Genomic DNA, 15,073 nt, shown 5'->3' on the forward strand with positions numbered 1-15,073 from the left:
GAGGGGAGGGGAGGAGGAGGGGAAGGGGAGGGGGGGAGAGGGCGGGAGGGAAGGAGGGAGGGGGAGGAGGAGGGAGGAAGGAGAGGAGGGAAGGGGAGGGGAGGGGAGGGGGAGGGAGGGGGAGGGGGGGGAGGGAGGGGAGGGAGGGGGAGGGGAGGGGAGGGAGGGAGGGAGGGGGGGGGGAGGGAGAGGGGAGGAAGTGGGAGGAAGGGGAGGGAGAAGGGGAGGGGGAGGGGAGGATGAGAGGGAGGGGATTTCTCTTCAGTATTTCCCTTTGCGAGGCTGCAGTGCTCTTGGTCAGGGGCATTTCCCTCTGCCCTTCCTGCTTCTTCCCCTGACCTTTAAGTAGGTGTTGATCTTTAAAGAAAACCATGTCCCCTAGCCTTTATCTCAGTTCCCCGTTCTAGAGTATCCATCCTTCAGCAGCTAAGCTCGGCGCTTTCTCTTCCTAAAGATGTTGCTATCATGGGAGCAATCACAAAATGAAGAATGGTTTCCATAGGTGAGGAAGTAACTAATATTTACCTTGGAGGCATTTTAGACATAACGTCGCCTTGAATACTCCCCCATCTGCCTTGCGGAGACCGCTGTTTTAACACCGCAGATAAGAACTCAGTGGCTGAGAGAGGTCAAACTACTTTGCTAAGGTCTGTAACAGTGGTTGGTTCTCAACCTGGGGGGGAGGGGGGTCCAATGACCCATTTCATACCAAATATTTATAGTACGATTCACAACAGTAGGAAAATCACAGTTGTGAAGCAGCAATGAAGTAATTTTATGGTCGGGGTCACCACAACACGAAGAACTGTATTAAAGGGTCGCAGCATTAGGATGGTTGAGAACCACTGGCCTACAGCTAATGGTTCAGGACAGACTCTGAGTTCACTGTATCCGAAAGTCCCTCATTTTCCTCTTGATTTCAGTTATGCTCTCTCTGTGAGGATGCTCTCGAAGAAGGAAAAATTCATATGGAGCTGAGGACTAGAAACCATCAAACGTCTAAACCTCCCCACCGAGCCCCACCTCCAAGGCGGTTACACAGAGGCGGACTCACCTGAGAGGCCTCGCAGGTCCCGGGCAGTGACTAGGTTGGAGCAGACGTGCTGGTGTCTGTAAATGGACTCCGACAACAGGAAGTGCAGGTTATGTAGGGGCATGGTCGAGATTAGGGGCAGCATTCCGTCCTGGTGAGGGATCTGCACGGAGATGTGGATTCTGGAGGAGAGGACGGACAAGGGTTCAGCAATGCAGGATGGGCAGGAGCCGCCAGCTGGGCCCACTCCTTTGTCATTGCTAATTTGTCTTCACTGGTGAATTATAGCAATCCCTTTCCTCCCTTGATGGTTTCTATGCAGGATTTATATCTGAACATGATAGTGTAGACACACGTGGTTGCTTTCACTCTTAATGGACCCTCAGGACTCACGGCAATCAGGAAGTACAGGGGTTTCCCCTATACAGGAACTTGTGACATCACATTCACAAATTAAAGCGTCAGTTTGCTCTGAGTTGCAGTCTTGTCTCTTTAGGAGCTAAGCTTAGTGACCGATGCAGCGGCTGTCCCCACTCTGTCTCCATGCATACTGAGTACTGACAACGGTTATATGTATGTGTCGTGTATGTTGCCTGTATACATGTTTGCATATGTGTGAGTGCACATGCACATGGGCCTTCATGGGCCCTTGAGGAAGCAGGAAGCTGGAAGCTGACTTCAGGTGTCATCCTGTATCTCACTCCACTTCAAGCCTGGAAGCTCACTGGTTCTAGCGGCCTTAGCTGGCCAGGTTCCCCTGGTAAGCCAGTCTTCGGCTCCCGAGTGCTGGGATGACAAGTGGCTTCCACAACCGCTCAGTTTTTAACACGGAGTCTAAGGATCTGAACTCGAGTCCTCACACTTGTGTGCTGAGTGCTTTGGCCACTGAGCCACCTCCCTAGCCTGTTTATATGATTTTTAAGCATTTACTTTAGTAATGTGTGCTGAGTGCTTTGGCCACTGAGCCACCTCCCTAGCCTGTTTATATGATTTTTAAGCATTTACTTTAGTAATAGGATAATGGGAAATAAAATGGTTGAATTCTTAAAATTTCAAGTCAGTTTCTTCATCCAGCCAGGAGATCCTACTAACCACGGTGTCTCTCTCCATCTAAAAATAGCCATCCCTTGCCTCTTTCCTTTCAAGTCCCCCCAACACCTTGCATTCTATTCTGACCACCCTCATGCTGCAGCAGCCTTTCCTCAGCCCTGGGAAGCCTTTGTCTGTAACTTATGTATACTGGCTGCTATTTCTTGCATGCTTCCAGCCTGCTTATCTCGCCTCCCCACTCTGAGGACAAGGACCATTTCCTTCATTGCTTTTGTCCCTGCAGTGCATGTAGAACACAACTCAAAATAAAATATGAACTTAATAAATACCGGCTCAAGTCTGGGACACAAGCAGAGCTGTACTTATGGGCTGCATTTGTTTTCGTTGCACAAGTTTAAATTTTCACAAAGCTCATTGAGAGTGGGCTTTGAATTTCTAAAGGTTGTCTGTAAGTTCATTCTCTTTTTTTCCAGGGGAATCCAGACTTGGGGAGTGAAGAGCATGACTCTTTACCTCTGTTACTGCTGCTAAACAAAAAAGTAAACTGCATTCTTTTGGCACAAAGATTTGCATAGGCTTGGACCCACTCAGATGTTCACAAAGGTAAATGCTTAAATTCTGTGAAGCTTAATGAATATGTATGACATGGGGGAAATCTCTTCTGTCATGCAAAAGAATGGAATTAAAATGACGGTGGCAGAGGAAAAAATGAGTCCAGTGACTTGCAGATATGATGGTTATTACTCGTTAGCTCAGCTTCTATTCAGCAAGTAGGGCAAGAGGACTAGAAGCCCTGAAGTAGATGCAGGAGATGCACAATAAGTAGTCCTGATCCCTCCCTTAAAGGTTTTTACCATCGACCACATACCACATGGTTACTAAGAATAATAACTCTCTGACAGAAGCATAGATGGGCATCAGAGGGACCTCTAAGTCAGGTTGGAGGATATGTTCAAAGTGTTCCTAGAAGAGAGGCTGTGGGCACCACACTACAGAGCAAGAGGACTTAGAGTTTGAAGTCCTTGGAGAGTAAAGTGATTCCCTGCAGGTGTCGGGGCAGGTGGAAAGCAGGGGAGATAGATCAGCCTGGGAAGATAGGTGAGGGGCCAGACCGACCACAAGAGGCCTTTAAAGAGAGCTTTTCCTCCGAAGCTTTAATTGCCACTATTTAATTTCACAGAAGCATCTTTCACTGACCCACCGCAGCTGAAAAACACATAAGGAGAGTTGAAATCCACGCCTGACCTGTTCGGATGTTCTTTGTGTTTGACGTCCAAGTACTTCAAGGTTGCAATGAAGGACTGTGCCTGGAAACCTCGAGCTGTCCCAGCCACTACTGGGGTGTGGCAGATAGCACTGTCGGTTCCAATGGTAACAACATTGCTCCTCAACGGGGTCCCTACATGGCCCACCTTGTCCACAGCCTTAGCCACACACCGCACATGGAACCTCCGGCTGAAGTAAATGCTGTCTAGGACCTGTAGGAAAGATAAAGTACCACAGACAGGAATATTTTGCATAACCACATCTTTATATCTGATGGGTCTGATACAGTAAACTCTGTTACAAAGTTAGCTATGGAGGCCATCCATCCATCCTCCATGCATCTGCCCATCCATCCATCCATCCATCCATCCATCCATCCATCCATCCATCTCTCCATGCATCTATCCATGCATGCATCTATCCATCCATGCATGCATGTATCAATCCAACTATCCATCCATCCATGCATCTATCCATGCATGCATCTATCCATCCATCTATGCATGTATCAATCCAACTATCCATCCATCCATGCATCTATCCATGAATCAATCCTTCCTTCCTTCCTTCCATTCATGCATCCATCCATCTCTCCATGCATCTATCCATCCATGCATCTATCCATGAATCAATCCTTCCTTCCTTCCTTTCTTCCTTCCATGCATCCATCCATCCATCCATCCATCCATCCATCCATCTCTCCATGCATCTATCCATCCATGCATCTATCCATCCATCCATCCATCCATCTAGCCATGAATCCATCCTTCCTTCCTTTCTTTCTTCCTTCTCCTTCCTTCCTTCCTTCCTTCCTTCCATCCATCCATTCATTCATCCACCCATCTGTTCATTTATCATGTGGTCAACGATATCCACCATGAACCAGGCACTAGGGTCAGAGCAGTAAATACAGGTAGTCTGAAGGGATAAGATAGAAAACGAGTAAGAAGAGATGGAGTAAGCACCAGAAGACGGTCTACAGTAACTGTATTGCTCTCCTTAGGCCTGAGGTCTACATAAGAACGACACAACTGTTTCTCACATCTTCCCCCAAGACTCACTGGCCTCAACCAAGCTTCTGTTGCAGAGAATGGGCTGCAATGGGGTTAAGGCCTAGACACATGGCATGTAATTCCTTGTCTTTGGTGGGGGAAAGCCTTCACTCCCTTCCCTAATGACTCTACTGGTTTGGAATCAGCCTCTCAAGAGTGCAAGGAAGAGGCTAGGATGTCTGGCCAGTGATGTGCTAACCTCAAAACTCTCCCATGCAGGCTGCAGGTTGCCCCTCAAAGAAACATGTTCTCTTCTTGTCACCCCAACACTAACAGTTTTCTCCTTCCCAATCGCTCCCAGATGTCCTCCCACTACTGGCCGATCAGGGAGGCTGACTGGAAGGGTTAGTTCCCAATCTTGGCCAATCAGATGCCCATTAAAGTTTCATCTTTTTGTAGAAATCTGCTGAAAGCATCCTGGCTTTTGTGTCAGGCAGTGAGCCCTTTCTGAGTGACAAGCCGAGAGACAGCCACGGCTCCCCACATCCTTGCAGAGGTCTGCCTGCCGTACAAGCTAGAAGCAGAGAACCTGGCCTCTGACACCCCTTGGCCTCTGAGAGTCTTTCTCCGATGCCTTCGCATTTTCAGATGTGCAGGAGCAAGAGGAGAAGGGTAGCCGAGAGGTGGTATCGGTCCCTGTCACCTGGCATGTCAGGCGCTGTGTGCGCACGTGGGTAGTACAGGTCAGGGAAATTAATTAGTAGTTCTGTGGGCCTCAGACCTCCCACCAAGCAATCGCACGAATGTAGAAAGTCCTCCCGTGGAAACAATTTTCATTGAAGTCCATTAAAAATTAAAGACGATTTTCCCATTAAACCTTTTTAATTAGCTGCCACCTCTTTATTTATTTATAAATGGACTTAGTCTGGGAGGGATGTTAGGCATGTTTCAAAAAATGCATAAACACAATGGTGCTAAATAAATAATTGAAGAAGTGGCCATAAAGCAAAGGAAATGGGGGAAAGAGCGTCAGTCACCGGTTCAGGGCAGGAGATGAGGTAGAGTCAAAGCACTGTGAATTTAGTACCTACTTTAAAAAATGTATTTTTTTTTTGGCTCAAATATAAGGTTCTGTTGCAATGGAATTAGGTCTGTACAATATAATAAGCTGTTAAATCTTACTTTAAGGGGTTTTCTGTCTGTCTGTCTGTCTGTGTGTGTGTGCGTGTATGTACGTATATGTGTGTCCTGACATATTGGGTTCTGGGTTCTCGTCTTCCACCTTCTTTAAGGCAGGGTCTCTCTGGTTTCTACCACCCACCTTACCACAGGATCACCGACCTGATGTACCACCATGCCCAGCTCTATGTGCGCTCTTGGGATTCGGACTCAGGTTCTCACATGTGTGCATCGAGAGCTCAATCTCATAAGCATCTCTCAGGCTCTTACGTTCTTAGTAATGCAGAAGGTCATTTAAATTCGCATACATTGCAAAAGAGTAGACTTCCCAGCCTTTGTGAGCAAGTTGTGTCGAAGACGATAGGATAGCTACGAGTGACCCTGTCCTATTGGACTCCTCAAAGAGTGTAGTCTGAAAGTAATCTCGAAGGCCTGAAACTAGTTAGGAAAGTGTGCTAGACGGTTCAAGTCTGTTGAGCCTGAGTCTAAACTGCCTTGATGTCTCTTTCAAAAGAAAAACACCGACATCATTGATGTACGAGGAAATCTGCTACGGGGCACTTCTCCCACGTTTGGACAAACATCAGTAGTCACTGACTGCTCTCTGGTGGGTGGAAGGTGGGGGCGGGATCTGCTCTTTGAAAAAAAGAAAACTAACTGCCCTAGGAGATGTTTCCCATGTCTTCCCAAATGCTTTTGCAAAGCACAGACCACACAGTAAGTGGTCTATCCCTCGGTTTGAAATTCACTCCCTTCTGTGTGCCATTCCTCTGCTGCCTATCTGAAGATTTGTGACTGCGGTACAAATCTGAATCCACGTCCTCAAGAAGTACACACCCAAATATTTACTTCGTGATTAAAAAAATACATAAAAAGGCATCACCTAATGGTACCCACCTGGCATCCTCGACTTGCATTTATAAACACTATTTGTCAGTGATCTTGTCAGGTGGCTGAGTATGGAAGATGTATTATTTTACAGATCAGGTGACTGAGAGAGGTCAAAGAGCTCCTCCCTATTAAGTGGCTTAGCCTCTTCCTACTACAATGTTAGCTTTCCTAACATCTATTACTTTTCCTAACAAATTATTATTGTTTTATTCCAGACACCACATACAGGCCTCACAGAATTTGACAGGCTAGAGCTACACCAGCTCTTCCCCTCCCCAGGGATGAGCCTGACTCACCTTGTGGTTGACGCTGGTGAATGGTGTGCTGTCCGTGATGGTCTCAAAGGGAGACCGAGCCCCATTGCCGTCGGTGGGCGCAGCCACCTCCCAGCTGAACTGCACAGACGTTTGGTTGATACCAGCCTCGCTGCAGCGCTCCTTCATGACAGCATACCTGGGGTAGTGGGGGTCGCAGGGCGTGACACAAACTAGCGGGTAGCCTGGGGATGGGGCTTTCTTGACGCCTTCCTTTGACAGCTCTTCCACGTGATCGTAGTCAGCAAGAGTGACTACCTAGGAAAAAGCAGCACAGCTTCAGGCTGGGCTGAGGAACGCAAAGATGAGAGACTACCACACCCTTCCCCAAGACCCTCATGACTCTCCACAGGGTCCTGTAATCCAGGACCTTCTTTACGAGGCAAAGAGGAAGCCATGAGTGGGAGGGATTCTGTCAGAAGCTTTATTATCCCACTGACTTCGCTCTGAGACCAGAGCCTTATCTCTTATGGGAAAACAAACTCTATCCTCTTTTACGCATTGGAATCCAAATTCTGTTACTAACGGCGGCTGCTAATTTAGGGGTGCATTAAATTGCTAATGGTGCATAGAGAGACACTTGCCCAAAATAGGAAAAATGAAAAGGTGTTTGTTTCACGGTCAAGTAAGAGATAAATTTTGAAATAGTCATCACCTCTATAAGATTAGTTAAGGGAGGTTACTTGATTACTTGAGTCATGGATTCAGTATCTACTGGTGACTTTGGGCATTTTCTCCTTAAGGGTAAGGTTACTGCATTCATTCTGTGCCTCCCAAACTGAGAAACATCCTCCACATCTGTGCATGTAAATCCTACGTGTGGGAAGTACGCAGGATAACAGACATGTGTAGCATTATTTCTTGATCTTCTCACCAAAGCAATGCGAAGATCAACCGAATGATATTTCCTTTGTCAGATCACCGTGGGAATAGCTCGGTTTTGTATCAGGAACACGTTTCTCTACCCTCAGCAGTGTTAGCATTTGTGCCAAATAATGCCTTTTGTTGTTGGGGGTCACGCTGTACACTGAAGGGGGTTCACAGAACCTGTGGATTCTACCCACCAGATGGACCCTGTGTTAAGAGATAGACCAAGGAGAAATGCCTCTACACATGGCCCAATGTCCTCTGTATGGGGAAATGGGAGGAAGAGATGACTTTGGCTGAGTGCCACAAAGCACAAAGAAGCGGGGCACACTGGGATCCATCTTGTCTCCTGTTGTCATCCACTGGCCACTGAGACACAACACCAGCCGTCCTTTGGATCAAGTGACTCACAATGGGTGGTGCCGGCAATATGAGACTCCCTGCCGCCTCTTGGTCTAGAATTGTCACCGTAGCAGTGGTCACATCCCCAAGCACTGCTTCCACTGGATCGTCCGGACCAAGGACTAGGGAAAAGGATTCGTGCCATTCTCGATCCTCATTGGACAGGATCTCGACTTTGAAGAAGATGTGATCCACACCTTCAGCAAGAACAAAACGAGAGGAAGCGCCTTGTCAGGGGGACGCTCAAGAGAATGGAGGATGACACAGCCAGGACATCACATTCAATACGCCCTGTCCGTTTAGGGGTTTCTCATAAATACAGCAACCGCTAATCACTGCAGAGCTGTCTTGAGTGAATTATCTGTTTTACAGACCAGAGTGCACGTGTGGTAGCGACTCTGCACCACAGGTTTGCTATTCAACACCATACAAGGATTAATGGCCCCTGCCTGACACAGGCTGGCTATAATAAAAATCTATGATCCAAAGTACACTTCATCCTGGTCACACTTTTTTTTTCCTTTTTGCTTAATTTTTCTTCCCTCTTTACACATACACATGCACTCGCGTGTGGCTGCGAGACTTGTACACCAACACCCTCCAAGCTGTGCCCCAAGAGACAGAGGTTAAAAGGCTAAAAGGTCAGGCTTTGCAAAGATAAGAACAGGGAGTGGGATGCTCGGGGGAGGCAGGCAAAGGCTTTAGATGTTCACCCCATCTTTTGTTACGTGCATGGCAGTAAGGACCTCTCCTCCCTCCTTCTCACCAGGCTCCTCCCCTGGTTCATGCTCCTTCTGACTTACGCTCCTCCAAACCTTAAGCAGAACAAAGAGTGTAAGGAGGCCTGAAGGAGACATGATACAGATATGGAGGTTGGAGCTACTCTTCCAAACAGACCCTTTCCTCCCCAGCTGCTTTTGGTCCCGGTGTTTCATCATAGCGATAGTAACCCTCACTAGGACAGAGCTGAAAGCCCTTTAAAGTTCCCGTGAGATGTCAGAGGTGTAGGGACCTCTCTTCTGAGCCTCTGAGATGCTTGTCAAGATGTCTCTGAAGAGGTACAAACCGTGATCCCTTGCTGGTTACACTGCAAATGGTACCGGGATGTACAGTAGCCACTTAATGTTTTTTTTTCCCAGAAAGTTCTATTAAAACAACAACAATGAGAGACAATGCAACTTGCCATCTGCTTGACCCATTTCTCCTATCACGATGGTTCTCGACCTTCCTAATGCTGTGTCCCTTTAATATAGTTCCTCATAAACCATAAGATTATTTGTGTTGATACTCCATAACTGTAATTTTGCTGTTATGAATCGTAATGTAAAAAGCTGATATACAGATGGTCTTAGGTGACTCTGTGAAAGGGTCATTCAACACCCAGAAGGTTAATAAGCACTGCTCTATCAAATCAATATATAAGACAGTCAAATTGCTGCTTATGATTCTTGTTTTTCCCTCTTGCTGAACCCATTACTGATTTTGTTTCCAGAATAAAAATTTTTAAGTTTATTAATGAATATGCTATTTCTCAGTAGATCTAAAGCCATTTGTATATTGGGATTGTGTCTTCCAGATTTCAGTAAGTCCTAAAGGGCCCAGCACAGCATTTTTTTTTACCTCATACTGCACGGTGTATATGTATATGTTGTATCTGTATTTAAAATAAAGTGTTATTTTCATTCAACTAAATAACAGGCTAACAAAAATCATTTCACATGAACCCAAATGTTCAGCGTGTTCTCTGGATAAGTGTTTTTTATTTTTTAAACTAGCTAAAACATTACCCAGAATCTCAGATACATATTTAGTAAATGGAAGATTGCACGCAATTCCTTAGCCCCTACCATTGAGTTTGAGGAAGCCTCATACCAAGTCTGGGAACCCGCAGAGCAGGATATTATTGAAAGTATTATATTCTAATTCAACATCTCACCACGATCCTTTATTCAAATGTAAGACATTTACCTCTCCATTAGGAAAACCCCAACTGGGTAGTTGGTGGTACACCTTAAATCCCAGCACTAGGGAGGCAGAGGTAGGTGGATCTCTGTGAGTTCAAGGCCAGCCTGGTCTACAGAGCAAGTTCTGGGACAGCCAGGGCTATGCAGAAAAACTCTTGCCTCAAAACAACAACAAAAGAAAAAGAAAACCCTATAAATTGGACATGCGGGGAAGGGGATGGGAGGCTTTGGGAACAAGAAAGACAAGAGAGGGCATTGGGGGAGGGAATAAGGTCAAAATACATTATATACAGGCATAAAAACATCACAATAAGATCCATTGTTTTATATATATATGTATATATATATGTATATATATATGTATGTATGTACACACACACATATATATGTATACATATATATATGTATATATATATATATTTATTTATAAATGCGGACGTAAAACCAAAACAAACAACAATTAAAAACGAAAGAAACGAAGAAAAGGAAAGAAAACCTAGAGACTGAAGTTGGCACTCAATTACCGGGACTGAATTTCAGGACTCTGCTCTTGGGGTAATAATCCACACCAGACTGGGCAGAGCCGTCTCGGGTGCTGCATCGGATCTTAGAGGTCCTGTTTTGATCGCCTCTGCGGATGACCTTGATGCTCAGAACTGCAGTGGCATCCGGCCCTGCAGGTTCCCGGACTTGGTGTGCAGCTTCTTCAAACTCGATGGTGGGGGCTGAGGAAACGTGGGCAGGAAAATAAAAGCAAGTGAGAATCACTCCAAGGATCAGACTCCTAAGGAAATAGCAACCGGAGAGAACGGTTCATAATACCACAGCCTAATGGTTGGCAGCCATAAAGATCAACCAGCATTTACCTCTGAGCTACATATGAGACAAAGGAACTGATTCATTCAGGCTCCTGTACATACAAGAGAAATGTATGGTGCCCAACCTTCCAACATGGCATGAAAGTGCAAAGAGTGTTTTAAAGTAAAACTTTTAAAATAGAAATTTTCACAATTTATGATGGGACTAAGACATAGCAAATACTCGATAAATAGCTATGGACCAATTCCATAAACAACCTTATTAGTTACAAGCTACACATTTTTAAGGCTTTCAGTGCATCTCATTTAGCTATTCCTTACGTATATCGATTCCGGGTATTAGGACATCTACGTCAGTATTCCCACGCCAGCTTTTTGCTAAGTCCTCAAAATTTATCTCAGTCAGTATAGTTAGTTTAGGAACAAGCTTTCTTAACTCAATATATTTTCAAATACAACTCTTTCCCAATAGAAATAGTATTTCCCCCCACCCCCCTGACCCCGTTCAAATTTCATGAGGAGAAGACGGTCAGGATGCTGTCAGAGAAGAAGATAAAATAACGGGAAATTGAGAGCAGTTATTAATTTTGTATCATCTTAGTGTGTTACGGAATATTTTAGATTTTTTTTTCATCTCTATCCTTTCTCGGGAAGTTTTGTCTTCCTGTGCCGTCTTAGGTAAGATGCTCTTTGAGACACTGGAAGGTCTGCCGAGCAGGATGAATTTACCTGTCGAATGCCTTCCTTTCCTCTATATTTGGATATGTGCATGTGCGTGCAGATGCCCATGGAGGCTACAAACAAGCACTGGATCCCTTGGGGCTGGAATTATGGGCAATTGTGAACCCTTCAAAGCAGATGCTAGGGACTGAACTCCGGTTCTATGCAAGAGTAGACACTGCTCTGAAAGGTTAGCCTTTAGGTTGAACCTAAGTTTGAAAGAAGGGCTAATTCAACTATGAAACACACTCTCTCTCTCTCTCTCTCTCTCTCTCTCTCTCTCTCTCTCTCTCTCGTGTGTGTGTGTGTGTGTGTGTGTGTGTGTGTGTGTGTGTGTGTGTCTTCATGCTTGTATACATGTAGGGGCAAGAGGTCAGCCTCAGTGTTGTTCTCCAAGAGTCATCTATCTTTTTTCTCAGGCAAGGTCTCTCACTGGGACCTGGGGCTTACCAACTAGACTAGGATGGCTGGCTAACAAGCCCCAGGGACCTTCCTGCTTCCACGTCTCAGCACTGGAATTATAAGTACATCTGTCTTTTTATGTGAGTGCCAAGGATTGAACTCAAGTCTCACATTTGAAGGTCAAATGCTTTACCAACTCCCGACTGAAGGCCAGCTTTCCTTATTGATGTCCAAGTTGGTTCCTGACTTTTCACCAGGAACTGTAGGAGTCTTAGCAATCTCACAGCAGTTAAGAGTGCAGATCTAGGGGTTGGGTTTAGCTTAGCGCTTGCCACGGGGTTTAGGCCCCTCTTCGGGTCCCCAGCTCAAAAAAAAACCAAAAAAAAAAAAAAAAAAAAAAAAGAGTGCAGATCTAGAATCCAACAAAGCAAGGTTCCTACACAATGTCACTACTTAGAAGCTGTGTAGCTAAAATGCAAATTAAGGGCTTCATGGATGCTCTTTCTTCCCATAGAAGACAGTGGTCAGGGCTCTTGCCAGGGTGAAGTAGAATAAGCCAATATGACATGTGGACGAAGGACTATAAACATTATGTGAAGAGCAGGGTTTGCATTACTATAGATTCAACTGTCAGAATAATCTATTTTAGTAAAATAATGATGCTTTGATTTAAAACAGGTGCTCTTTGAAGTAAACAACACATGTTGCCCCTTCCTGGAAAGGGGTGTCCTCACTGCCCCTCGACGGCTTGGAAGGCTGTTTGTTTCTGTTGATGTGAGAAGTCAATCAGAAATCAGACTTTTCGAGGCAGACAGCAGTGTTGCAGGTTAGTTCTTGGGACTCAAATGTTTCTGATTGTATTTCCAGCCCCCTCCTGACCTGTGGCCTTTTATTCTCTGCTTTGAGATTCCTGTTCTACCTTTTAACCATCTTTGCTCTTTATCTTCGACAATGTGGGGATAATGAGATTAAGAATTCTTGTGAACTTTCTGGAACCCCACAGAAGGTGAACATTTGCTACAAACACTCTAAATGAATACTCAGAGGTTGCCCTAAATAGGTACTTCTCCAGCACTTGCCCTTCCAAGACACTGATATTGTTGGTAAGCTCTCAGTTCATGTCCCATCGACCTAACGAAACCAAAAGATTGTGTGTTCTGTTACCGTCTTCATCATTGGATATGGTGACAGTGGCCATGCTGTTCTTCCCAATTCTAGCTCCACTCCAGTGGTTTCCAAGAGGGTGGCCAAGGTAGACCCGGAACTGCTCCTCAGGCTCAAACATGGAGTCATCATGGATGTAGACTGTGCAGTTCTTTGCCTGTGACCAACACACAAGAGATGTTTAGCCTTGTAGCAGGAGGACCAATGATAGGCAGTTTTCCTAGATGCCATTTCCCCCTCTTTGTTCATCAAAGCATTGGCATGAATTAAAAAAAAAATCTCAACGGTTTCATTTATAAAACAGAACGCTTAATTCTAGCACTTTGTACCTGACTAGGCCGTACCTCAATGACAAGGCTTGCATTATAAAGACATTCCAAACCATTTGAAAGGGAATGTTCTGAGTGACTCTTCAGGATGCTATGAGGGAGCTCAGGCAAGCTCAGAACTCCAGACATGGTATATACTTAATAACAGATGAGACATTCAGCCACATAGACTGAACATCTCTTGGATTCTTCAAACCATTTGAAAGTTTTGGTGATAAGTTGTAAAAAACCAAGGCAATACAATCAGCAGTAAACTAAAACATACCCAAAACCCATGGTGAGCTCTCCCACATGGTATCTGGGTTAATTTGTACATTTAAAAAAAAGATTTATTTATTTTTATTTTATATATATGTGTACACTGTAGCTGTCCTCAGACACACCAGAAGAAGGCATCAGATCCCATTACAGATGATTGTGAGCCACCACGTGGTTGCTGGGAATTGAACTCAGAACCTCTGGAAGAGCAGCCAGTGCTCTTAACCGCTGAGCCATCTCTCCAGCCCTAACTTGTACATGTTAACAAAAGCCAAGTGACTAATGTGTAGATGTTAGCATATGGCTCGTCTTCCTGCAGAGTTCAATAAATTACTTTTCCTTTGTGAAAACTGAACAATTTTGTAAGGGATTCAGGAAAGGCACCATCTTAGGTTAAAAATATTAAATTTAAAATATAAAATTTTAAATGCTGAAGAACTTTCAAATTGGACACAAATAGTATCTCATCTGAACACTATAGAAGAATGAAACCTGGAAACATCACCCAAGCTCTAGGTAAATCAAGTGTTTCTCAAATAGAATATTTTCCACTGAGGGATGTGTGTGTGTGTGTGTGTGTGTGTGTGTGTGTGTGTGTGTGTGTAATCAGCCTCAGTGGCACAGTTATGTGATAGGAAATGGGATATTTGTCATATGGCCATCTTAAATTTACTACCCAACATCGGCTCTGTGTTGTTAGGGAGCTGTTCCAAACCATACTTTACAAATCATATTAAATGGCAAGTCTTTCCCATGAACATTTGTATGTGGCTTCTTAACATCCTTTCAAAATCCTAAAGAATGGCCTTTTTTTTTTTTCTCAGCATCTTTCCTACAATATGAATTCATTATAGAATATAGGAATTTAGCAGTGACTTTTCAATCTTTTTAAAAAGACTTTTTTTTTTTGTAAATGCCAACTCTAAAGACATATGCTTAATAAGCCAAGGAAAATGAAAGTTCCAGAATGTGCTGAAGAATTATGATAGATTACCGTGTGGGTAACATATGGTCTATTTGATTTCTTTTATTAAATGAAAAGCTATTTCTTGAGTAGGCAGTGAATTTTTTTCCTCTTCTTTGAGCTGAAACCAAATGCAGACATTCAGACTCAAAGTTAAAGATTGTATTTGTAGGTGTTTTTAAATTCAGTCACTAACTTTCCACTAACAGAGTTCCAAAAACTCGGACTGGCCTTTGTGAGTCAGGATTGTCTAAGGCTTTATTTATTTACTTTTTGTTATGAAGAAGAGCAGAGGACAAGTCAGGCGAGGTCTTCTGATGCTAAGTGTCAAAGGATTAACCATAAGACAAGATTTGGACAGATTTGGTTTGGTCAAAATGGAATATTTCTATTCGGCTAAGAACATTATGGCCAATTAAAAAAAAAATAAAAACAGGGGCATATAAATATAAAAATGTAA

At 44.3% G+C, this 15,073-nt stretch overlaps 1 protein-coding gene across 1 annotated transcript in view; it reads right to left on the reverse strand.

Moving 5' to 3' along the window:
• The window catches only part of Fras1 (Fraser extracellular matrix complex subunit 1), a 250,306-nt gene that overhangs the window by 17,799 nt on the left and 217,434 nt on the right, over positions 1 to 15,073 (reverse strand). The window contains exons 59-64 of the mRNA XM_032916779.1: positions 13,063 to 13,219; positions 10,483 to 10,683; positions 8,004 to 8,191; positions 6,708 to 6,983; positions 3,329 to 3,561; positions 1,055 to 1,215 (exon numbers count right to left, since the gene is read on the reverse strand). Of these exons, the coding sequence (XP_032772670.1) occupies positions 1,055 to 1,215; positions 3,329 to 3,561; positions 6,708 to 6,983; positions 8,004 to 8,191; positions 10,483 to 10,683; positions 13,063 to 13,219 (1,216 nt within the window). The remainder of the gene's footprint in view (positions 1 to 1,054; positions 1,216 to 3,328; positions 3,562 to 6,707; positions 6,984 to 8,003; positions 8,192 to 10,482; positions 10,684 to 13,062; positions 13,220 to 15,073) is intronic.

The sequence above is a fragment of the Rattus rattus genome, chromosome 11 (genome assembly GCF_011064425.1).
Source record: "Rattus rattus isolate New Zealand chromosome 11, Rrattus_CSIRO_v1, whole genome shotgun sequence".
In the NCBI taxonomy this organism is placed as follows: Eukaryota; Metazoa; Chordata; class Mammalia; order Rodentia; family Muridae; genus Rattus; species Rattus rattus.